Genomic DNA, 23,610 nt, shown 5'->3' on the forward strand with positions numbered 1-23,610 from the left:
GCCTACTCCTGCACCTATTTTCTATGTTTCTATGTTTCTATGTCCTTAACTACCTCCTCTGGCAGCTTGTTATATACATCCACCACCCTCAGATTCCAGTTAAATATTTTCCCCTTCAGCTTAAACCTATGTCCTCTGGTCCTCGATTCCCCTACTCTGGGCAAGAGATTCTGTGCATCTAACCGATCTATTCCTCTCATCCTCTTGTACTCACAGGAATAGAGTCCCAGCCTGGTCAACCTCTCCCTATAGCTCAGACCCTCTAGTCCTGGCAACATCCTCGTAAATCTTCTCTGTACGGATTCCAGCTTGGCCACATGGCTAGTGCACGGGTCGGCACGGACTCGGTGGGCCTTAGGGCCTATTCCCGCGCTGTATCTCTAAATTAAACATAAGGGCATGCATCTATTGCAGGCAAATGGGATGAACATGGATCGTATTAGTCTGTGACCCATTTCCTGCGATTCCCAGCAATAAAATGCAGCAACTGCTATCTCTCCTACAATCACCAGAGAATCATGCAGGTCACCTTTTGTGTGTTAGTCCCTATTCTAGCGCACATTTAATGCAGAAAATCTGGACCACTGTCGTTTTTGTTCTATCCTCAGCACTTTTGAAACAAAAAATATAGAAATATGTAACTTGTAAAGATCTAGAAAAAAAACATTTAAAAACTTGGGAATAATTAAAAACAATTAATTGAAGCATTTTAATTTACCTTCAATAATAAAATTACCTTTTTAATAAAAACCTTGCCTCTCTGATCTCGTAAAATGTCCTCCTTTTCTAACCTATATCCTCTAAACAGCAACAGAAGAAGTCACAGCAAGGGTAAAGGCAAGGAGGATGGGAACCAGAGGACACAGGTTTAAGGTGAAAGGGGGAAAAAAATTTAATAGGAGTCTGAGGGGTAACTTTTTCACACAAAGGGTGGTGGGTGTATGGAGCGAGCTGCTGGAGGAGGTACTTGAAGCAGGGACTATCGGAACGTTTTAGACAGGTACATGGATAGAGCCGGTTTAGAGGGATATGGGCCAAACGCAGGCAGGTGGGACTGGTATAGAGAACTGGTTAGCACGCAACAAAAGCTTTTCTCAGTAGATCTGACGATAAACTGAGGTGGGGCATGTTGGCGGGTGTGGTCAAGTTGGGCCGAAGGGCCTGTTTCCATGCTCTATGACTCTCTGTGACTCAAGTGTTCAAGTGAGTTTATTGTCATGTGTCCCTGTATAGGACAATTAAATTCTTGCTTTGCTTCAGCACACAGAACATAGTTGGCATTTACTACAAAACAGATCAGTGTGTCCATATACCATAATATAAATATATACACACATGAATAAATACACTGATAAAGCGCAAATAACAGATAATTGGTTATTAATAATCAAAGTTTTGTCCGAGCCAGGTTTAATAGCCTGATGGCTGCGGGGAAGTAGCTATTCCTGAACCTGGTCGTTGCAGTCTTCAGGCTCCTGTACCTTCTACCTGAAGGTAGCAGGGAGATGAGTGTGTGGCCAGGATGGTGTGGGTCTTTGATGATACTGCCAGCCTTTTTGAGGCAGCGACTGCGATAAATCCCCTCGATGGAAGGAAGGTCAGAGCCGATGATGGACTGGGCAGTGTTTACTACTTTTTGTAGTCTTTTCCTCTCCAGGGCGCTCAGGTTGCTGAACCTCTAAGTGGCAACAAGCACCCCATGTGCAGGAAGGAACTGCAGGTGCTGGTTTAAACCGAAGATAGACAATAAAGCTGGAGTAACTCAGCGGGACAGGCAGCATCTCTGGGGAGAAGGAATGGGTGATGTTTCGGGTCGGGACCCTTCTTCAGACTGCACCCTATGCGGATCAGGACCCGAGTCATGAGTTGACCTGGGCCAGCGTTCTGCAGAGATTGACTGCAGTGTGTGTGTGTGTGGGGCTGCGGCATTTACTGAGAGCCAGGAATGACACACAACATATGCCCTACATTAAAAACACACGCTGCCAGATGCAGGTAGTTAAATATTGATGTTCTGGTCGACTTGCTGAGGGATTTACTTCCCTTTACAACAGAAAACCTGCAAGAAGCACATCGGCAACAGAACAACACATCGGTGACAGGACGACACAACACTGAATCACAAGCCCTGTGGCTCACTGTGTTAATGCCAGCCATCAAATAAAAACATTGAAACAGAAAATAGCTGGAGGAGTAGGCCATTCGGCCCTTCGAGCCAGCACCGCTACTCAATATGATAGATAATCACCAAAATCAGTACTCCGTTCCTGCTTTTCCCCCCATATCCCTTGATTTTGTTAGCCCGAAGAGCTAAATCTAACACTCTCTTGAAAACATCCAGTGATTTGCCCTCCACTGCCTTCTGTGGCAGATAATTCCACCGATTCACAACTCTCTGGGTGAAAAAGTTTTTCCTCATCTCGGTCCTAAATGGCCTACCCCTTATTCTTAAACTGTGACCCCTGGTTCTGGACTCTCCCAACATGGGGAATATTTTTCCGGCATCTAGCCTGTCCAATCCCTTAAGAGTTGTATATGTTTCTCTAAGATCCACTCTCATCCTTCTAAATTCCAGTGAATATAAGGCCAGTCGATCCATTCTTTCAGTCCCGCCATCCCGGGAATTAACCTGGTGTAAAATACCTATGTAACTAATCCCATTTACTAACACTTGGTCTCTAGCCTTCAATTCATTGGCAATCTGTGGCAATTCAATGGTCATCTTTAGTCTTAGTTTAGTTTAGCGATTACAGTGCAGAAACAGGCCGTTCAGCCCATCGAATCCAGGCAGACCCGCGATCGCCACACATTAAAGCCCCTGTCCCACTTTCCCGAGTTTTCCCCTTGATTCAAACTTGGAAATGCCAGCCGCAGGTATTTTCTTTATTCGTGGACATTTTTCAACATGCTGAAAAAACGTCCCGACTGACCTGATGTCCCGAGTACCTACGGCTGCATTACGAGCCGCTACGAAATATCTACGGCCTCCTACAGACTCGCTACGGACATTCTCCGAGTTTGAATCAAGGGGAAAACTCGGGAGAATTCGTGAGAAAGTGGGACAGGCCCTTAACACTGTCCTATGCAAACTCGGGACAATTTACTATTTTACCAAGCCAATTAACCTACAAGCCTGTACGTCTTAGGAGTGTGGGAAGAAACAGAAAATCTCGGAAAAAACCCACGCAGTTCACGGGGAGAATGTAATGACTCCATACAGACAGCACCCGTAGTCAGGATCGAACCTGGGTCTCTGGTGCTGTAAGACAGCAATCCTGCCACAGCGCCACCATGCCGCCCGTATCATCTATATATCAGTTAAACGCAAAGCTGTGATGGCCTCTACCACACACTCGGGCAGCATCCTCCAGATTATAACTATTTTCAGAATGAAAAGTTTTTTCAGAATTCCTTCAGAATTAAAGGACTTTCCTTTGGGCATGAGATGAGGAGGAATTTCTTTCGTCAGAGGGTGGTGAGTCTGTGGAATACCTTTGCCACAGAAGGCTGTGGAGGCCAAGTCAATGGACATTTTTAAGGCAGATTCTTAATTAGTGCGGGTGTCATGGGGTTATGGGGAGAAGGCAGGAGAATGGGGTCAGGAGGGAGAGATAGATCAGCCATGATTGAATGGCGGAGTAGACTTGATGGGCCGAGTGGCCTAATTCAGCCCCTATCGCTTATGACCTTTTGACAATCGGAATGAGGAGCGAGCCATTTTGTGAATGTAAATGTCAGCCACTGTATTGACATCGTTTTATTTTTGACAGGCATCTCCAAGGAAGGGATCTATCCTCACTCACACAGGCAATGTTCTCCAATCTTAAATCCTTGTTGGTGGCGGATGAAAATGGCACAACAAACAGCTGGAAGCAGGAAGGGCTGTTCAACTTCTGCTGTGGCACAATGTTCAGGTAACATATTAGTGAGCTCAGATGCTTTTGTGTCTGACGGGTAGCGCAGCTTATTATTGTCACGTGTACTGGGGTACAGTGAAAAGCTTCTGTGCTGCGTCCTATCCAGTCAGCGGAAAGACAATAACATGGTTACAATCAAGCCGTCCACAGTGTACAGATACAGGATAAAGTGTATAATGTTAAGTGCAGGAAAAGGTCCAATTTAATACAATTAAAAATAGTTTGAAAGTCTCCAGTGAGGTAGATGGGAGGTCAGGACCACTCTCCAATTGGCGAGAGGCGGTTCAGTTGCCTAATAACAACTGGGAAGAAACTGTCCCTGAATGAGTGGGTTAACATATAATGAGCGTTTGTTGGCACTGGGCCTGTACTCACTGGAGTTTAGAAGAATGAGGGGGGACCCCATTGAAACATACAGAATTGCGAAAGGCTTGGATAGAGTGGATGTGGAGAGGATGTTTCCACTAGTGGGAGAGTCTAGGAATAGAGGTCATAGCCTCAGAATTAAAGAACGTTCTTTTAGGAAGGAGATGAGGAGAAATATCTTTAGGCAGAGGGGGATGAATCTGTGGAATTCTTTGCCAGGTCAGTGGATATTTTTAAGGCAGAGATAGATAGATTTTTGATTAGTGCGGGTGTCAAAGGTTATGGGGAGAAGGCAGGAGAATGGGGTTAGGAGAGAGAGATGATTGAATGGCAAAGTAGACTTGATGGGCCGAATGGTCTAATTGTACTATCATTTATGACTACCGGATATAATGATATTTTATTTGTTTAATCAGGTCAGGATATCTTACACTGTATGGAAATGCAGCTGTACCAAATCAGGGGCAAACATCCAAGATTAAAGATAAAATTAATTCATCTGAAGTCTACAATGTGTACAAACGACTGGAGCAGGTCTTGATGAAACTAGCCCGCTCCTCATTATCAGCAGGTGAGCATATAAATGCAAGTAATGATACTAAAGGAAAGAGTATAAACCAAGTGGATGGTACAGTGGTGCTGCTGGTAGATCCTGACCTCGGGTGCTGTCTCGGTGGAGTGTGCATGTTCTCCCTGTGACCGCGTGAGTTTTCTCTGGGAGCTCCAGTTTCCTACCACATCCTGAAGACATGCGGGTTTGTAGGTTAATCAGCCCACTGTAAATTGCCCCCACCTCCACCTCCACCTCCACCTCCATCTCCAGCTCCATCTCCATCTCCAGCTCCATCTCCATCTCCATCTCCAGCTCCATCTCCATCTCCATCTCCAGCTCCAGCTCCAGCTCCAGCTCCAGCTCCATCTCCATCTCCATCTCCATCTCCATCTCCATCTCCATCTCCACCTCCATCTCCACCTCCACCTCCACCTCCACCTCCACCTCCACCTCCACCTCCACCTCCACCTCCACCTCCACCTCCAGCTCCAGCTCCAGCTCCAGCTCCACCTCCACCACCACCTCCACCTCCACCTCCACCTCCACCTCCACCTCCACCTCCAGCTCCAGCTCCATCTCCATCTCCATCTCCACCTCCACCTCCACCTCCACCTCCACCTCCACCTCCACCTCCACCTCCAGCTCCAGCTCCAGCTCCATCTCCACCTACATGCGGGTTTGTAGGTTAATCGGCCCTCTGTAAATTGCCCCCTAGTGTGTAGGGAGTGGATGGGAAAGTGGAATTACATCGAACTAGTGTGAATGAGTGATCAATGGTGGGTGGGCCGAAGGGCCTGTTTCCATGCTTTATCTCACTAAACTACACTAAACTAAAGTAAGCTATTGTGGCATGGAGCATTGTGATAACTAGATTTTCACTAACTATCTATTACGGCATGCTAATAAATAATGATTCTTTTTCTTGCCGGGTAGATGAGAAGAAGGAGGCTGCCTTGGTAAAAGAGCATCTTTGGCAATTGATGTCTGTGGAGAATCTAAGTTCAAGATCGAACAGAAGCAGCTGGATTCAAACATACTGCAACCACCTGCAACAGATCGGCCTTGACAAGGACATGCAGGCCCGTGCAATGGTTCTCCAACTCTGGGCCACACAGGTACGGAAAAACATTTCCGTTCAGTTTTGTTTATTGTCAGGTGTACCGAGGTACAGTGGAAAGTCTTTTGTCGCGTGCCATCCGGCCAGCGGAATGACGATAGGCGATTACAATCGAGCCATTCACAGCGTACAGATGCATGATATAGGGGATAACGTTTAGTGCAAGGTAAATTCTGATCAAAGATTGTCCGAAGGTCTCCAATGATCGAGACAGTAGTTCAGGACTGCTCTAACGACAAGACAGGTAGATGGACAGGATCTGGGGCCAAATGCAGGCTGGTGGGACTAGTGTAGCCGGGGCATGTTGGTCCGAGTGGGCAAGTTGGGCCGAAGGGCCTGTTTCCGTGCTGTGTGACCCTCCGACTCTTTGACTCTGCAACCCATACAATGGAGCTCTCAACACCGCTGCACACCCATGTTTACATATAAATATTATCTTATCCATCCAGGATATCGGGCAGAGTCTTTTACCCAGACCTGCGGTTTCAAGTACAAGAGCAAGTAGGTTTTATAGGTGAGAAGGTCAAAGGTCAAAAACTTTATTTGCCATTTGTGCTTACACACATAGGAACTCTTGTGCGGCTATTCAGAGAGTCAAGTCAAGTTAAAAATTAAAGATTAAAAATTAAAACATTTAAAAAAATTAAAAAGACACACAGAAGACACATAATCCATTAAAAAAAACCACATACCACTCCAGAAATTAAAAAAAAGAAAATGCCTAAAACCCTATACAAAGGGGAAAGTGAGAGCATTGTAACTTGCACAAACCCTATATCAGGACATCAGTTCATTTTGTTTTGTTTTGGCCAAGAGTCTCACTGTTGCAGGGAAGAAGCTCTTAAAAAAGCGTGTTCTATTTGTGGCGATACTGTCCGCTCGTCTGTGCCTGAGGTTGTATGTGCAGTTTTTGTGTTTGAGCAGGGAGTGAGCTGGATGTAGTGTGTCTCTGATGATTCTCTCTGCTCTTTTTTGACAACGCTGTGTGTAGATTGTGTCCATGGAGGGGAGTTCAGTTCTGATGATCCTCTCTGCAGTCTTTATGACTCTTTGCAGAGCCTTCCTCTCTGTCTGTGTGGTGTTTCCATACCACACTGTGATGCCTGTGGTGAGGACGCTCTCTATCAGTCCTTTGTAGACCTGGGTGAGAGGGCGACAGTGCAGACCAGCTTTTCTGAGCAGCCTGATGAAGTACAGTCTCTGCTGGGCTTTTTTCACTGTGGCTGCAGTGTTCAAAGTCAAGGGGCAAGATTTAGAGTGGTCGACCCCTGGAGATCACACAAGACGGATCAGGAAGATAGTTCCGTCTGCTTCTGCACCTTCTTCATCTGCCACGTTGATTGCTGGCCGGCGTGGCAATATAAATGGTCATCTTTAGTCTTAGTTTAGCTTAGAGATACAGCGCAGAAACAGGCCCTTCGGCCCACCGAGTCCGCGCTGACCAGCGATCGCCACGCATTGTGTTTAAGAAGGAACTGCAGATGCTGGAAAATCGAAGGTACACAAAAATGCTGGAGAAACTCAGCGGGTGCAGCAGCATCAATGGAGCGAAGGAAATAGGCGACGTTTCGGGCCGAAACCCTTCGGGTTTCGACCCGAAACGTTGCCTGTTTCCTTTGGGTTTCGGCCCCAAACGTCGCCTATTTCCTTCGCTCCATAGATGCTGCCGCACCCGCTGAGTTTCTCCAGCATTTTTGGGTACCATCGCCGCACATTAACACTCTTCTTCGTTTCGTGTCCATCTTGTTACAAATGTCGACCTCGATGTCATCGTCCGTCCTGAAAAGAACATAAGCTTCCGGCGACATTCAGTGGGAGCCATCACTTGTTGCACTAGATGATGGTGGTAGCAGAATTAGCTCAGGATACTTCCAGTTTCCAGCCCTGCGACGTGGACGCTTCTGCTGTGGGGCCACATTAACACTATCCTACACATACTAGGGACGATCTACAATTTTACCAAGCCAATTAACCTACAAGGCTTGGGAGTGTGGGAAGAAAGACTGGATAGACTCGGCTCACACGCACACTATAGATCATCTCTGTAGATAATAGACAATAGGTGCAGGAATAGGCCATTTGGCCCTTCGAGCCAGCACCGCCATTCAATGTGATCATGCAGTTGTACAGGGTCTTGGTGAGACCACACCTGGAGTATTGCGTACAGTTTTGGTCTCCTAATTTGAGGAAAGACATTCTTGCCATAGAGGGAGTACAGAGAACGTTCACCAGACTGATTCTTGGGATGGCAGGACTTTCATATGAAGAAAGACTGGATAGACTCGGCTTGTACTCGCTAGAATTTAGAAGATTGAGGGGGGATCTTGTAGAAACTTACAAAATTCTTAAGGGGTTGGATAGGCTAGATGCAGGAAGATTGTTCCTGATGTTGGGGAAGTCCAGAACTAGGGGTCACAGTTTAAGGATAAGGGGGAAGTCTTTTAGGACCGAGATGAGAAATCATTTTTTACACAGAGAGTGGTGAATCTGTGGAATTCTCTGCCACAGAAGGTAGTTGAGGCCAGTTCATTAGCTATATTTAAGAGTGAGTTAGATGTGGCCCTTGTGGCTAAAGGGATCAGGGGGTATGGAGAGAAGGCAGGGATGGGATACTGAGTTGGATGATCAGCCATGACCATATCGAATGGTGGTGCAGGCTCGAAGGGCCGAATGGCCTACTCCTGCACCTATTTTCTATGTTTCTATGTTAAACGGAAAATCTGGGAAAAATCGGTACAGACAGCACCCGTAGTCAGGATCGAACTTGGGCCTCTGGTGATGTAAGACTGTTTCCACGCTGTATCTCTAAAACTAAAAATAACCAAACTCAAACACCGATGGAACTGATCATTGTGCCCGTGTCTTATAATACATTTTTAAAGGCTCAAGTGTCGCATGGGAGAGCTGCACTGTCACAGGTTGCTGCATTCTGTTCCCTGGCACACAAAAGGACCTTGTGTGATATTGTGAATCATTCCTCGGCAGCATGGGCTGCTCAGGAAAGCACTGATCAGCCCCGGAGTCACTGCTATTTTAAACGCGATGATGGCGGATCCTGTTACAGCGGACTGCGAGTTGTTTGCCCCCCTCTGTTGTAAAACTATCCTCAACTATTGCTTGCCTTTAAAGATCTCCCCCTCCTCACTCTCTCCTTTCATGGTTATTCCAGGCATGAATACTGAGGAAGGAAAGGATACGTCTGTCAATGGCAGTGGGAGGAATCATCTGATAGCTTTAGAAGTGGCTGCAGGCATCACTGGCAGACCCAACAATGATTCAGTGATTCCCACCTTGGCACAGCTTCTCCAGGCAGCTACCATCCAAAGTCAAAAGTGTTGCTGTCTCCTGAAATCACAGAGTCATAGAGTGATACGGTGTGGAAACAGGCCCTTCGGCCCAACTTGTCCACACTGGCCAACATGTCCCGCCTACACTAGTCCCACCTGCCTGCGCTTGGTCCATATCCCTCCAAACCCGTCATAACCATGTACCTGTCTAACTGTTTCTTAAACATTGGGATAGCCCCTGCCTCAAGTAACTCCTCTGGCAGCTCGTTCCATACATCCACCACCCTTTGTGTGAAAAAGTTACCCCTCAGATTCCTATTTAATCTTTTCCCTTTCACCTTGAATCTATGTCCTCTGGTCCTCGATTCCCCCACACTGGGCAAGAGATTCTGTGCATCTACCTGATTTATTCAATAGACAATAGGTGCAGGAGTAGGCCATTCGGCCCTTCAACCCAGTACCGCCATTCAATGTGATCATGGCTGATCATCCACAATCAGTACCCCGTTCCTGCCTTCTCCCCATATCCCTTGACTCCGTTATCTTTAAGAGCTCTGTCTAGCTCTCTCTTGAAAGCATCCAGAGAACCGGCCTCCACCGCCCTCTGAGGCAGAGAAGTGACATTGAGCGATAAAATATTTATTTAGTTATCATTTAGCTGCCCTCCTTGTGTTCGAATTAGCAATGTCACTGGAGACAGGAGGTTTGAGTGAACTGATTCACGTTAACAAATTCAGCCGCTTAAAAAACATTATATAGAACATTGAAAAAGGACCAGAACAGCACAGAAACAGGCCCTTCGGCCCACAATGTCTGTGCCAGATATAATGCTAAGATACGGAAACAAGGAACATCAGATGCTGGTTTACAAATAAAGGACAGAATGGGCTGGAATAATGCAACAGGCCAGGCAGCATCCCTGAAGAACATGGATAGGTGACGTCTTGGGTCAGGACCCTTCTTCAGAATGCCAAGATAGACTGATCTCCTTGGTGATCCATATCCCTCCATTCCCTGCATTTCCATGTGCCTATCTAAAAGCCTCTTGGGAGCCACGGTGGCGCAGCGGTAGAGTTGCTGCCTTACATCGCAGAGCCCCGTGTTCGATCCCGACTACGGGTGCTGTCTGTACGGAGTTTGTACGTTCTCCCTGTTACCTGCGTGGGTTTTCTCCGAGATCTTCGGTTTCCTCCCACACTCCAAAGATGTACAGGTTTGTAGGTAAATTGGCTAGGCAAATGTAAAAATTGTCCCTAGTGTGTGTAGGATAGTGTTAATATGCTGGGGTCGCTGTTCGGCATGGACCCGGTGGGCCGAAGGGCCTGTTTCTGCGCTGTATCTCTAAACTAAACTAAACTAAACTAAATACCACTATCATGTCTGCCTCCACCACATCCCTGGCACTGTGTTCCAGGCACCCATCACCCTCTGTGTAAAAAATAACCTGCCATGCACATTGCCTTCAAACATTGCCCTTCTCATCTTAAAGCTATGTCCTCTAGAATATGATTAATTTTAGTTTCGTTTAGTTTAGAGATACAGCATGGAAACAGGCCCTTCGGCCCACCAGGTCCACGCCGACCAGCGATCCCTCACACACTAACACTATCCTACACACACTATGGACGATTTACACTTTAAACCAGCCAATTAACCTACAAAACTGTACGTCTTCGGAGTGTGGGAGGAATCCCGAAGATCTCGGAACAAACCCACGCAGGTCATGGGGAGAACGTACAAACTCCGTACAGGCAGCACCCGTAGTCGGGATCGAACCCGGGTCTCGGGCACTGCAAGCGATGTAAGGCAGCAACTCTACCGCTGCACCACCCTGCCGCCGATATGAAGATGATATTTCCATCCTGGGACCATCACACAGACGCATTGTCCAAAAGTAAAAATAGGTGTTGGCGAGCAGGAAAGCAGATGGGTGTAATGCGGCAGATGAGTGTGGATGCCTAATTAAGCACACAAACCTTTTTAGTTTGTCATCTGAGCAAGCTGCAAGTGGAGGAAATGATCTTGTTTCACTGTCTGAGCTTGGTTTTTGATCAGCATCAGCAGTCACAATCTATCTTTACTGAATGACGAACACAGGACAAGGCGTTTTGTCATTTTGACCAATATCCCCCACACTGATCCATTACAAAAGATAAAGACAGATTCACTGGTCGTTCATCTCAATACTTTCTGTAGGATCTTGATGTTTACAACTGGTCAGCCTTATTGACATCTGCATTTAAAGTCGTTGCACTTCAAAATAATTCTTTGTATTGAGATGTTTTTGAGAGTATTTCTTTGAGATGAAGCAATTATCTGTCTTCCGTTCTATGGAACGAGCTGGCTGAGGAGGTAGTTGAGGCACGTACTATCACAGCATTTTTATACCACATGCTTAAGAAGGAGCTGCAGATGCTGGAAGAACGAAGGTAGACAAAAGTGCTGGAGAAACTCAGCGGGTGCAGCAGCATCTATGGAGCGAAGGAAATAGGCAACGTTTTGGGCCGAAACCCTTGGGTTTCGGCCCGAAACGTTGCCTATTTCCTATGCTCTAAGGGTTTCGGCAGCATCTATGGAGCGACGGAAATAGGCAACGTTTCGGGCCAAAAGATTGTAAAGGGCTTGGACACGCTAGAGGCAGGAAACATGTTCCCGAAGTTGGGGGAGTCCAGAACCACAGTTTAAGAATAAGGGGAAGCCATTTAGAACGGAGACGAGGAAACACTTTTTCACACAGACAGTGGTGAGTCTGTGGAATTCTCTGCCTCAGAGGGCGGTGGAGACAGGTTCTCTGAATGCTTTCAAGAGAGAGCTAGATAGGGCTCTTAAAAATAGCGGAGTCAGGGAGATATGGGGAGACGGCAGGAACGGGGTACTGATTGGCGATGATCAGCCATGATCACATTGAATGGCGGTGCTGGCTCGAAGGGCCGAATGGCCTACTCCTGCACCTATTGTCTATTGCCTATTGAAACCCTTCTTCACACTTCTTCAGCCCACAGTTGGATGGGCACAGAGATAGGAATGGGTTAGAGGGGTAGAGGCCAAACGTGGGCAGGTGGGTCTGGCATAGATGGAGCATTTCGGTTGGCTCGGCCAAGTTGGGCTGAAAACTGTTTTACTCTGTGATACTATGAGGTGCAATTCTGACAAGTGGATTTCCATGACCTTGACGATGGTGCTGAAATCTCAGCTGGTGAACCGTTCACTTCCTTCAGCATATTGTACATGACAGTTGTCTGTTATTATTAGTATGATGTATTCACATTACCTCTGGATGTATGTTGTTTGGAGTCAAGTTAGTATTTCTATTTTGGGACATTTGAAAATGTAAGTCAAGGTCACATTAGATTGAATGTATTTGTTCGATACCACGCACATTCTTTCCGAGCTTGTAGAAAATTTACGCTTATGATGATTTTACGAATCAGTCTTAAGAAAAATTAAAATTGAATAGATTAAAAGGGAAACAACTCTAGTTGTGTGGGCACAGTTATCTATCTGAGAAGAAAAATCGAAACACTTTGCGCGTCATATTAACTCTATACAGTGTAGGAAGGAACTGTAGATGCTGGTTTACACCGAAAATAGACTCAAAATGCTGGTGTAACTCAGCGGGACAGGCAGCATCCCCAGAGAGAAGGAATGGGTGAAGTTTTGGGTCGAGACCCTTCTTCAGACTGAAGAACTGGTGAACATGGATATGTGAGCTTTTATGTTGGGACCCTCTACAGACTGATTGTAGGGGTGGGGAGGAGGGGGAAAAGAAAGCTGGAAGAGAGGAGAGGTAACACAAAGGGTGGCAGGCAATAGCTGGATGCAGGGGAGAGTGGGGGGGGGGGGGTGGGGTGGGGTGATGGGCAGATGCTTGGAACAAAAGCCAGAGGATGGAATGAGAATGGAAGCAATTATTTGAAGGGGGGGAAGGATGGATTATTTGGAAAATATTTCATCTTAAACCCCTATCATTACAAGTGGATTCACTGGCCATTGATCTTATTGTTGTTTGTCAGATGTTGCTATCATTATTCCACAATTATAACGGCAGCCAAACTCATCTCAAGAAAAGCTGTGACACATTTTGAACCATTTTGACACTCGCTGCATAAAAAAAAGATTTTTTTATTTCTATAGGGTTCCCAACCCGAAACGAGTCTATCCGTGTTCTCCAGAGATACTGCCTGACCTGCTGAGTTACTCCAGCACTTTATGCCTTCCCTCTAGCCTGGTGATTAATTGGAATCAAAGAAAAGTCATTGGTTGTATTTTGATTGAACTACTTGTTTAGATTCAGCGCAACACCAGCTGAATAAAAGGAAACCAACATATCTAATACCAAGAAACAAGAATTCTGGATTACAAAAGAGTGCTGGAGTAGCTCAGCGGGTCAGGAAGCATCTCAGGAAAACGTGGATAGGTGACATTTCGGGTCGGGACCCTTCTTCATTTTGTGTCTTTTCGTTCAGTTCAGTTTAGAGATACAGCATGGAAACAGGCCATTCCCCATCCCGACTCTGCCCCGACCAATGATCACAGGTACACTGGCTCTATCCTACACACTTTACAGAAGCCAATTAACCCACAAACACTCACTTCTTCGGAATGTGGGAGGAAACCAGAGCAGCTGGAGAAAACCCACGCAGTCGCAGGGAGAACGTGCAAACTCCATACAGACAGCACCTGCAGATCGAACCCAGGTTTAAGTAAGGAAAGGCAGCAAATCTACCTCTGCACCGCTGTGCTGCCCTTCTTTGACCCTAAATCGACCTTGCTATTACAAGCTTCAATCTTCTTTAAAGAAATCAATCTTTTGCGTCACAGAAATCAAATAACCAGTACGCAAGAAATCTGTCAGACGCGGGTAAAGATTAATTTCCAGAGAAGACGTAGATGTATTCAATTTCTGTGTTGATTAACAGAATGTGTTTTTTTTCTGATCCAGAGGCCCTTCCAATAAAGTCAACGTGCAATATAGCCATTGTCACCTTAGTGCAGGTGTCGGGGGTTACGGGGAGAAGGCAGGAGAAAGGGGTCAGGAGGGAGAGATAGATCAGCCATGATTGAATGGCGCAGTAGACTTGATGGCTGAATGGCCTAATTCGACTCCTATCACTTATGGCCTTATGGCATGAAGCTGTGTACCGAATCACTTGATTAATGAAACCTTTCCTGTCAAAAGATGTGATATCATTCAATGCATTTGATTCTTTTCAGGGTAATATCGGGCCCGCAGCATTTTGGCTACTTATATTTCTCCTGAAACACCCAGAGGCAAGACACGCTGTTCAGGAGGAACTAAAGAATATCAGTTTCAACCAGACAATGTCCTCTGTTAGTCAAGATCTTCTCAACAGTACACCTGTCCTCGGTAACATTTCCTTTTTATAACATCAGTCTTTTCATCCTTTGTCTCAATATAATTATTCATTTTATAATTACCCTGTTAATAACCATTCATCAAAATACTTTAATTGGCACTAATTTAAACTGTAGTTACTTGAATTTTACGATTAATTTTACACGTATGTCGACAACTCCATTACGTTTTCATTCACTGCCATATTTGCTTTCTAATTGTGATTTAGTTTGTCTAATTATGTTTGGACTTAGTTTCATATTTGTTTCAATTTCATATGACTGTAAAATATGTGTCTGAAGAAGGTCTCCCACCCAAAACGTCACCTATCCATGTTCTCCAGGGATGCTGCCTGACCCGCTGAATTATTCCAGTGTTTTGTCTCTGTATTTCATATTTATTTCCTTTGCAGTGGCGTTTTTGTTAAAAAGAAATCACAAGGCAACATGGTTTATTAATTTGGTTGGGTGTAAAGTCCAGCATCGGAAAACGGTAATACATCTGGCGTCCCAATGGAAATGAAAAAGTGCTGATTATTGAGAGAGTGTCTGGTCACGTTATAATTAATACTTAATTATGCCTGAAATATTATTTAAACTAAATATAATGCAACAATAAAATAGCTTGCAGTTTAGTAAACCAATAACTCACTGCAAAGTCCTTTCAATGAGATGATTTGTATTTTTTTTTATTTTTATTTTTTTAAATTTATATAGCACATTTTTAGTCAACTTGCATTGACCCCAAAGTGCTTCACATAATTACATCCACACACACAGGCAAAGGTGGGTGAAGTGTCTTGCCCAAGGACACACACAGGCAAAGGTGGGTGAAGTGTCTTGCCCAAGGACACAACGACAGTATGCACTCCAAGCAGGATTCGAACCAGCTACCTTCCGGTTGCCAGCCGAACACTTAGCCCATTGTGCCATTTAATCAAAGTCATGAGCTGAAATTATATTCTTTATATTGCCGTAAAATCTTATAAATAGGGTGAACTGGGACATTTGGACCTGGTAACCCACTCCAACATGGGAAAGTACAAGCTTAACAACCTCTGACATCTCAAAGGAGGTAAAGACCTGGCGGAAACCAGGAACATTCGAAAGGAAAATAACACAAAGCGGTAGAGTCAGAGCAATAGGGAGCCGCGTTCGATCCTGACCACGGGTGTTGTGCCTTCTCCCTGTGACCGCGTGGGTTTTCTCTGGGAGCTCCGGTTTCCTCACAGTCCAAAGACGTGCAGGTTGTCGGTCGGTTGTCCACCGTAAATTGCTGCTAGGGGTAAAAGGATGCGAAAGTGTGATAGCACAGAACTAGTGAATGGGTGATCGATGGTCAGCATGGACTTGGTGGGCTGAAGGGCCAGTTTCCACACTGTATGACTAAACCAAACTAAACTAAGCTACAAGTGCTGTAGTAACTCAGTGGGTCGGGCAGACATGGATAGGTGATGCTTTTGGCTGGGACCTTTCATCAGACATTCAGACCTTCTTCAGGTAAAGGCCTTTTTTGAATGCTACATAAATACTAGTTCTGCATCTGATGTGGATGAAATCTCCCACCAGTGGGCTGTCAGTTAATTTTTCTAATTAATCTAAAAATAAGATTTATGCCAGGGTGAAAATTATTTATAAAATGGGCAGCTTACAACCCAGCGGTATGAAGGTTGATTTATATAATTTCAAGTAACTCCTGCATTCTTTCTCCCCTCCCCCCCCCCCACCTCTAGTCATCCTACCAGTTCCACTGTTCACATCCTTGTCTCCCTCTTGTTATCACACCTTCCCCAGCCAACAATGGACCATTGTGGGCTCCACCCTTCCTGAGGCCATCTGTTGCCGCCCCTGATTTGTTCTGACCTTTTCCCACCCCCAGTTTGTCCCCCCCCCCCCCCTCCACGTCTACTCTCAGTCTGAAGAGAAGTTGTCCCGACCAGAAACGTCACCTATTCCTTTTCTCCAGAGACGCTGCCTGACCCACTGAGTTAGTCCAGCACTTTGTGTCTACCTTCGGTGTAAACCAGCATCTGCAGTTCCTTCCTACATAAAATGGTTCTGTTTGATGGGATCATTCTTCGCTAGAAGATTGAAAAGAATGGACAAACCTGATGGACTTGTTGATCTTAATTTGACAAATGCCAATAACAATACTCCCTTTTGCCCACAGATAGTGTTATAAATGAGACCCTGAGACTGACTGCAGCGCCATTCATCACTAGAGAAGTTCTTCAGAATATGACTCTGCGACTTACAGATGGCAGAAGCTATTCCTTGCGAAAGGGAGACAGATTGTGCCTCTTTCCTTATTTAAGTCCCCAGATGGACCCGGAAATCTATGAAGAGCATGAGGTCAGTTACATTCTTCAGACAGTTCACTTTATAAGAATGCTTTTTAAAAATTGTGGCGCAGCGGTGGAGTTGCTGCCTTACAGCACTTGCAGCGCCGGAGACCCGGGTTCGATCCTGGCCACGGGTGCTGTCTGTGCGGAGTTTGTTCGTCCTTCCCGGGACCTGCGTGGGTTTTCTCAGAGATCTCCGGTTTCCTCCCACATTCCAAAGACGGACAGGTTTGAGGGTTAATTGGCTTGGTATCAGTGTAAATTGTCCCTGGAGTGTGTGTTGGATTGTGTTGGTGTGCGGGGATCGCGGGTCGGTGCGCACTCGATGGGCCGAAGGGCCTGTTTCCACACTGTATCTCTAAACTAAACTAAACTAAACTAAAAACTCCACCTTATTTTCTATTACAAGGAGATCGAATACATGCTTGATACCTTTTTTACTCGTAGGTTTAGTCGTAGTAGGTCGTAGTAGTTCATACTAGGTTGGCATGTTAGTCGTAGGTAATCGAGGGTAGTCGTAGATAGTCTTCAACGTAGTCGAAGGGAGGTCGAAGAAGATCGAAGGAGGTCGTCTTCACTCTCCACTATTCGGTGTCCAATTTTCCCGAAGCTAGTCGTAGGTAGTCGAAGCTAGTCTTCAACATTGTCGAAGGAGGTCTTCAACATGTCATTTTTTCAAACAGAAGAATTTACTCAATTACGGGCTAATAATGGGAAAAAAGCTCATACTTAAATTCTGGAAAAATGCGCCTACACCAACAATAAAAATGTGGATATCAAATATGTTTGAAACACTACATCTGGAAGAGATGAGATTCCTCTTAGCAGGCAAAGCAGACCACTTCCAAAAGACGTGGTCTACGTTTTTGGAACTATTACAAGCATAAGGTGCAACAGTAATTTTAAAAAATAAATAAATAAAAAATAAATAAATAAAAGGTACCAGGATCTGGCAACGGGGGGTAAAAATAACCCCCCCAACAAAAACAGACTTGGTTGGTAGTCCCCTTTCTGCGGAGTTTAATGTTATAATAGAGCGATTGTTTCTCCTCTCTTTTTCCTTCTTTTCTAGGGTCTACTTTCTTTCTTTACTTCCTTCTCTAATTTCTTTTCTAAGGGGCTTTCTTTTCCCAACACTCTCTTGCACCTTCACGACTCTTGCGCACTTTCCTTACTTCCTTTACTTCTATCTTTTTCTTAAAGCTCAAAAAATGAAGCGGTACAAAAAATGTATTAAGATATATGTGTTGTGTATTATTGTAACTTACCGTACTTCTAATTAAAAAAAATAAAAATAAAAATAAATAAAAAAGTAAAAAATAAATAAAAATTCAAACTCTCCTAAACTCTTCTAAACTCGCCAATTAGGTCGCCCAAGTGGGACAGCCCCTTTACTACAGATGGGAAGACAGCTAGCAGAATAGAGAGATACATCACTGCTTAGTTTAGCTTAGTTTAGTTTAGAGATACAGCGCAGAAACAGGCCCTTTGACCCACTGTTCCCGCGCCAACCAGCGATCCCCGCACACTAGCGCCACCCCACACACACTGGGGACAATTCACAATTTTACCAAACCAATTCACCGACAAACCTGTACGTCTTTGGAGTGTGGGAGGAAACCGGAGCAACCGGAGAAAACCCACGCAGGTCACGGGGAGAACGTACAACCTCCGAACAGACAGCAGCCGTGGTCAGGATCGAACCCGGGTCTCTGGCGCTGTGAGGCAGCAACTGCTGGCTGAGGTAAACGTACTATTCTTCAGTGAGGAACCTATTGGGTTTAAAATGCATGACTGAAGCCAAACCACATGACTTAAGCCAGCTGTGAGTTAATTATTCAGCAAATGAAGCAAATTACACTTTACTGGCTGGTACCAAAGCATCACCATACCGGCACTTCAGTCTAGTGTCAGGGACACATCTGATACCTTGACCTTAATAATTAATTGCAGTCCCTGTTAATCACGACGTCTTGTTTCTGATCGTTTAACTCCCAAGTAAAGAACGAGATGGTGGAGCAACAATTTTATTTTTGTATACAGTTATTAAGTGAATTCAAACAGATTTATGAGGATCGAAACGTCACCATTTTCCGTCTCTCCAGAGATGCTGCCTGTCCCACTGAGTTACTCCAGCTTTTTGGGTCTTAAGGCTCTCGAACAAGACCAAGCACTTGAACACTGCAAATAAGCTACGGAAATAATCTCCCTGTTGCCAAACACTTTAACTCTCCTTCCCATTCCCACACTGACCTATCTGTCCTGGGTAGACAAAAATGCTGGAGAAACTCAGCGGGTGAGGCAACATCTATGGAGCTGAAGGGTCTCGACCCGAAACGTCGCCTATTCCTTCGCTCCATAGGTGCAGCCTCACCTGCTGAGTTTCTCCAGCATTTTTGCCTACCTTCGATTTTTCCAGCATCTGCAGTTCCTTCTTAAACATTTCTGTCCTGGGCCTCCTCCACTGTCAGAGTGAGGTCCAGCACAGATTGGAGGAACAGCACCTCATATTTCGCTTAGGCAGCTTGCACCCCAGCGGTATGAGTTTTGATTTCACTCAAGTAACCTCACTCTCTGTCCCCCCCCCCCCCCCCTCCCCAAGTCATCCTACTAGTTTCACTGTCGTCCTGCTTTGTTTCACTGTTTGTACCTCCCTCGTTATCAACTCTTCCACAACCAACAATGGACCATTGTGGGCTCCACCTTTCCTTAATCATCGTTGCTGGCTTTGATTTGTTCTTTTCACACCTTTCGTTCTTTTGTTCTTTGTGCCTCCTCATACCTCCAGTTTCCCTCTCACCTGACTCTCACCCTGAAGAAGGGTCTCGACCCGAAACGTCACCTACTCCTTCTCTCCAGAGATGCTGCCCGTCCTGCTGAGTTACCCCAGCATTTTGTGTCTGTCTACGATCGATAAGGAACTTGGTTCCATGCCCCTGATATCACCATCCTTCAAGGTGGTAGATTGGTTCAGGATTTGACAATACCGTTGAAGAAGCTTTGTTGAGTTCCAACTGAGCTGACTACGGGTGCTGCCCGCACGGAGTTTGCACGTTCTCCCCGTGACCCCGTGACGCTCACTTACTTGCTTGTCCATAACCAACGACCAATTCATTGTTGTAATGTGGTTTTTAATCACTGCACCATGCGCTAGGATTGGTGAATTAATTTATAACATTTGAACCTTTGCACTTGCAGACATTTAAGTACGACCGGTTTTTGCACAAAGATGGGACGAAGAAGACAAATTTCTTCAAGTGTGGAAGACAGTTGAAGCATTACACATTGCCGTGGGGAGCAGGGACTAATGTCTGTATTGGACAATCCCTTGCAATCAACAGCCTAAAAATGTAAGTGCCGTACAGTTTTAATATATACTGTATGTGTCCATCCTGGGTAACTCACACAAGGCAGAGGATCACCTGTACCATCCTTGTAAGGAAGTCGAGAGCCTCTACTCTACAAGCCTTAAGCAACACACTTGCTAGCTAATGTGTTTAAGATGTCAGGGACATCAGTATCCCCGTCAAACTGGATCATCCTGAATCAGATGCTTTCCTGATTCAGTGAAGAAAGCAGTGAAGAAAGCGAATGGCATGTTGGCCTTTATAACAAGAGGAATCGAATATAGGAGCAAAGAGGTCCTTCTGCAGTTGTACAGAGCCCTAGTGAGACCACACCTGGAGTAATGTGTGCAGTTTTGGTCCCCTAATTTGAGGAAGGACATTCTTGCTATTGAGGGAGTGCAATGCAGGTTTACAAGGTTAATTCCCGGGATGGCGGGACTGCCATATGCTGAGAGAATGGAGCAGCTGGGCTTGTACACTCTGGAGTTTAGAAGGATGAAGGGATATCTCATTGAAACATATAAGATTGTTAAGGGCTTGGACACACTAGAGGAAGGAAACATGTTCTCGATGTTGGGGGAGTCCAGAACCAGGGGCCACAGTTTAAGAATAAGGAGTAAGCCATTTAGAACGGAGACGAGGAAACACTTTTTCTCACAGAGAGTGGTGAGTCTGTGGAATTCTCTGCCTCAGAGGGTGGTGGAGGCAGGTTCTCTGGATGCTTTCAAAAGAGAGCTAGATAGGGCTCTTAAAAATAGCGGAGTCATGGGATATGGGGAGAAGACAGGAACGGGGTACTGATTGGGGATGATCAGCCACGATCACATTGAATGGTGGTGCTGGCTCGAAGGGCCAAATGGCCTACTCCTGCACCTATTGTCTATTGTCTGCCATTTCAAAGTCGGTGAACTTTGCTGAATTCTCTTGAAAATACATCGTCCACTTGATGAACGTACTCCCCTGGTGCCGAGGATTACAAACACCACTGTCAAGGAAGGAATTGCAGATGGTGGTTTACACCGAAGATAGACGCAAAATGCTGGAGTAACTCAGCGGGACAGGCAGCAGCATCTCTTGGAGAGAAGGAAGGAGAGAGACTGAAGAAGGGCCTCGACCCGAAGCGTCACCCATTCCTTCTCTCCAGAGATGCTGCTGCCTGGCCCCGCTGAGTTACTCCGGTATTTTGTGTCCGTCGTAAATACAACTGTAGGGATATGAAATGTCCATGGGGGCCTTTCCATGAAACCAAAGGAGATGCATCGAGGACGGCAGAGTGGTGCAGCTGTGAGAGGGCTTTAGACTTTATACAGAGCAGAAACTGCCCTTCAGCCCACTGAGTCTGTGCTGGCCAGCGATCTGCATACAAACGCACTATTAATTTACAATTTTACCGAAGCCAATTAACCCACATGCCTGTACGTCTTTGTAGTGTGGGAAGAAACTACTCGGAGAAAACCCGCGCAGGTCACAAGGAGAACGTACAGACTCTGTACAGTCAGCACCAGTAGTCAGGATCACGCCCAGGTCTCTGGCGCTGTAAGGCAGCAACTCTACCACTGTGTCACCATGCCGCCCTATAGATGAGACAGCACCAGAGACCCGGGTTCAATCCCGACTTCTGGAGCTGTCTGTGTGGCGTGTCCATGCAATCGCAGGCTTGTTCCCCCTGTGACCACATGGGTTTCCACCGGGTGCTCCGGTTTCCTCCCACATCCCAAAAGACTTGCGGGTGAGTAGGCGAATTGGCCACTGTCAAATTGCGTAGGGAGTGGATGAGAGAGTGGCATTAACATAGAACCAGAGCTAGATAGGGCTCTTAAAGATAGTGGAGTCAGGGGATATGGGGAGAAGGCAGGAACGGGGTACTGATTGGGAATGATCAGCCATGATCACATTGAATGGCAGTGCTGGCTCGAAGAGCCGAATGGTCTACTCCTGCGCTTATTGTCTATAGTCTAACTGGTGTGAGCGGATGATCGATGGTCGGTGTGGACTCGGCGGGCTCAGATGTGTTCTGTATCTTTCTTCCATTCAATTAATTAATTCATCAATCAATCAATCAATCAATCAATCAAAACTGCATGGGAGATGATATCAGAGGATTAAACTGTATTGTGATCACTTTATTGAACGTAATTGAAATGTGTTTTTTTTTCCTTTTGCAGGTTTGTCTTTCTCATGTTAAGCTGCTTTGATTTTGAACTTTCTGATTCAAAGATACCAGTCCCAGCCTTCGACACATCCAGATATGGATTTGGGTTGGTGCAGCCTATAAACGACGTCACGTTTCGTTATAAGTCCAAGACTGAATAATCCAAGGCATCACATTCCAGAATTCTCCAGCTTGCCGGGGAATGTTGGCAATGCTTCCTGCGTGGCTAGAACTGTGCAATATTTACGTGTAAGAAGTGAACTGCAGATGCTGGTTTGAACCGAAGATAGGCACAAAAAGATGGAGTAACTCAGCGGGACAGGCAGCGTCTCTGGAGAGAAGGAATGGGTGACGTTTCGGGTCCGAAACGTCACCCACTCCTTCTATCCAGAGATGCTGCCTGTCCCGCTGAGTTACTCCAGCTTTTTGTGCCTATCTTTGTGCAATATTTATGTCGACCGCCATATGGAACCTTACTCAAACAAACCAAATGGCCGCGACTCACTGCACCTTCCACAAGATCCAGTGTATTCCTTCCAGATCATCCATTCATTGACTAAACTGAACATGGAGGCATCTAACCAAGAGGTTAGTTGTTTTAGGTTGAGATTTGGGATTAGGTTAGGTTTAGAATTAGGTTATTGTCACGTGTTTCGAGGTACAGTGAAAAGCTTTGTTTGTGCGTGGTATCCTCTATCTGTGCACAGCGGACAGCTTGATTGTATTCATGTGTAATCTTTTCTTTGACTGGATAACTCGCAAACAAAAGCTTTGCCTCAGTACACGTGACATTAGTAAACAAAATTTTAAATGCTATCAGAATATACAATGCATAAAGACCACTAAGTCAAAGTCAAGTGCAAAATGTTGAGCAAAGGAGAAGGTACAGAGTGCAGAATATAGTTCACAGCATTGTAGCGCACCAGTTGCATCTTACCAATGGGACGCTGTGCATGGCTGACGGGCACTTCCATGCACTGCATTTGTGCCCCTGTGTCCCATTAAGAGAACACAGAAGCAACTCGCATGACAGGGCGATGTCATATGGAGGACAGGCTGTTGCCCATGCAGCACGTCCCCCCTCTCCACGTCGCTGATCGATCCAAAGGAACAGCAGGGCCGTTACAGTTTGGCACCAGCGCCGTCACAGGAGCTGCCAGAGCGAGGTTGTAGA

General features: G+C 45.7%; 1 protein-coding gene across 1 annotated transcript in view; it reads left to right on the forward strand.

Moving 5' to 3' along the window:
* Positions 1-22,760, forward strand: part of ptgis (prostaglandin I2 synthase) — a 59,464-nt gene extending 36,704 nt beyond the window's left edge. Inside the window, exons 4-10 of the mRNA XM_033041430.1 lie at positions 3,771-3,914; positions 4,700-4,854; positions 5,770-5,951; positions 14,455-14,608; positions 16,766-16,947; positions 20,136-20,287; positions 22,450-22,760. Of these exons, the coding sequence (XP_032897321.1) occupies positions 3,771-3,914; positions 4,700-4,854; positions 5,770-5,951; positions 14,455-14,608; positions 16,766-16,947; positions 20,136-20,287; positions 22,450-22,597 (1,117 nt within the window). The 3' untranslated portion in view covers positions 22,598-22,760. The remainder of the gene's footprint in view (positions 1-3,770; positions 3,915-4,699; positions 4,855-5,769; positions 5,952-14,454; positions 14,609-16,765; positions 16,948-20,135; positions 20,288-22,449) is intronic.
* The last annotated feature ends 850 nt before the right edge of the window (positions 22,761-23,610 follow it).

Source organism: Amblyraja radiata, chromosome 23 (assembly GCF_010909765.2).
Source record: "Amblyraja radiata isolate CabotCenter1 chromosome 23, sAmbRad1.1.pri, whole genome shotgun sequence".
Taxonomy (NCBI): Eukaryota; Metazoa; Chordata; class Chondrichthyes; order Rajiformes; family Rajidae; genus Amblyraja; species Amblyraja radiata.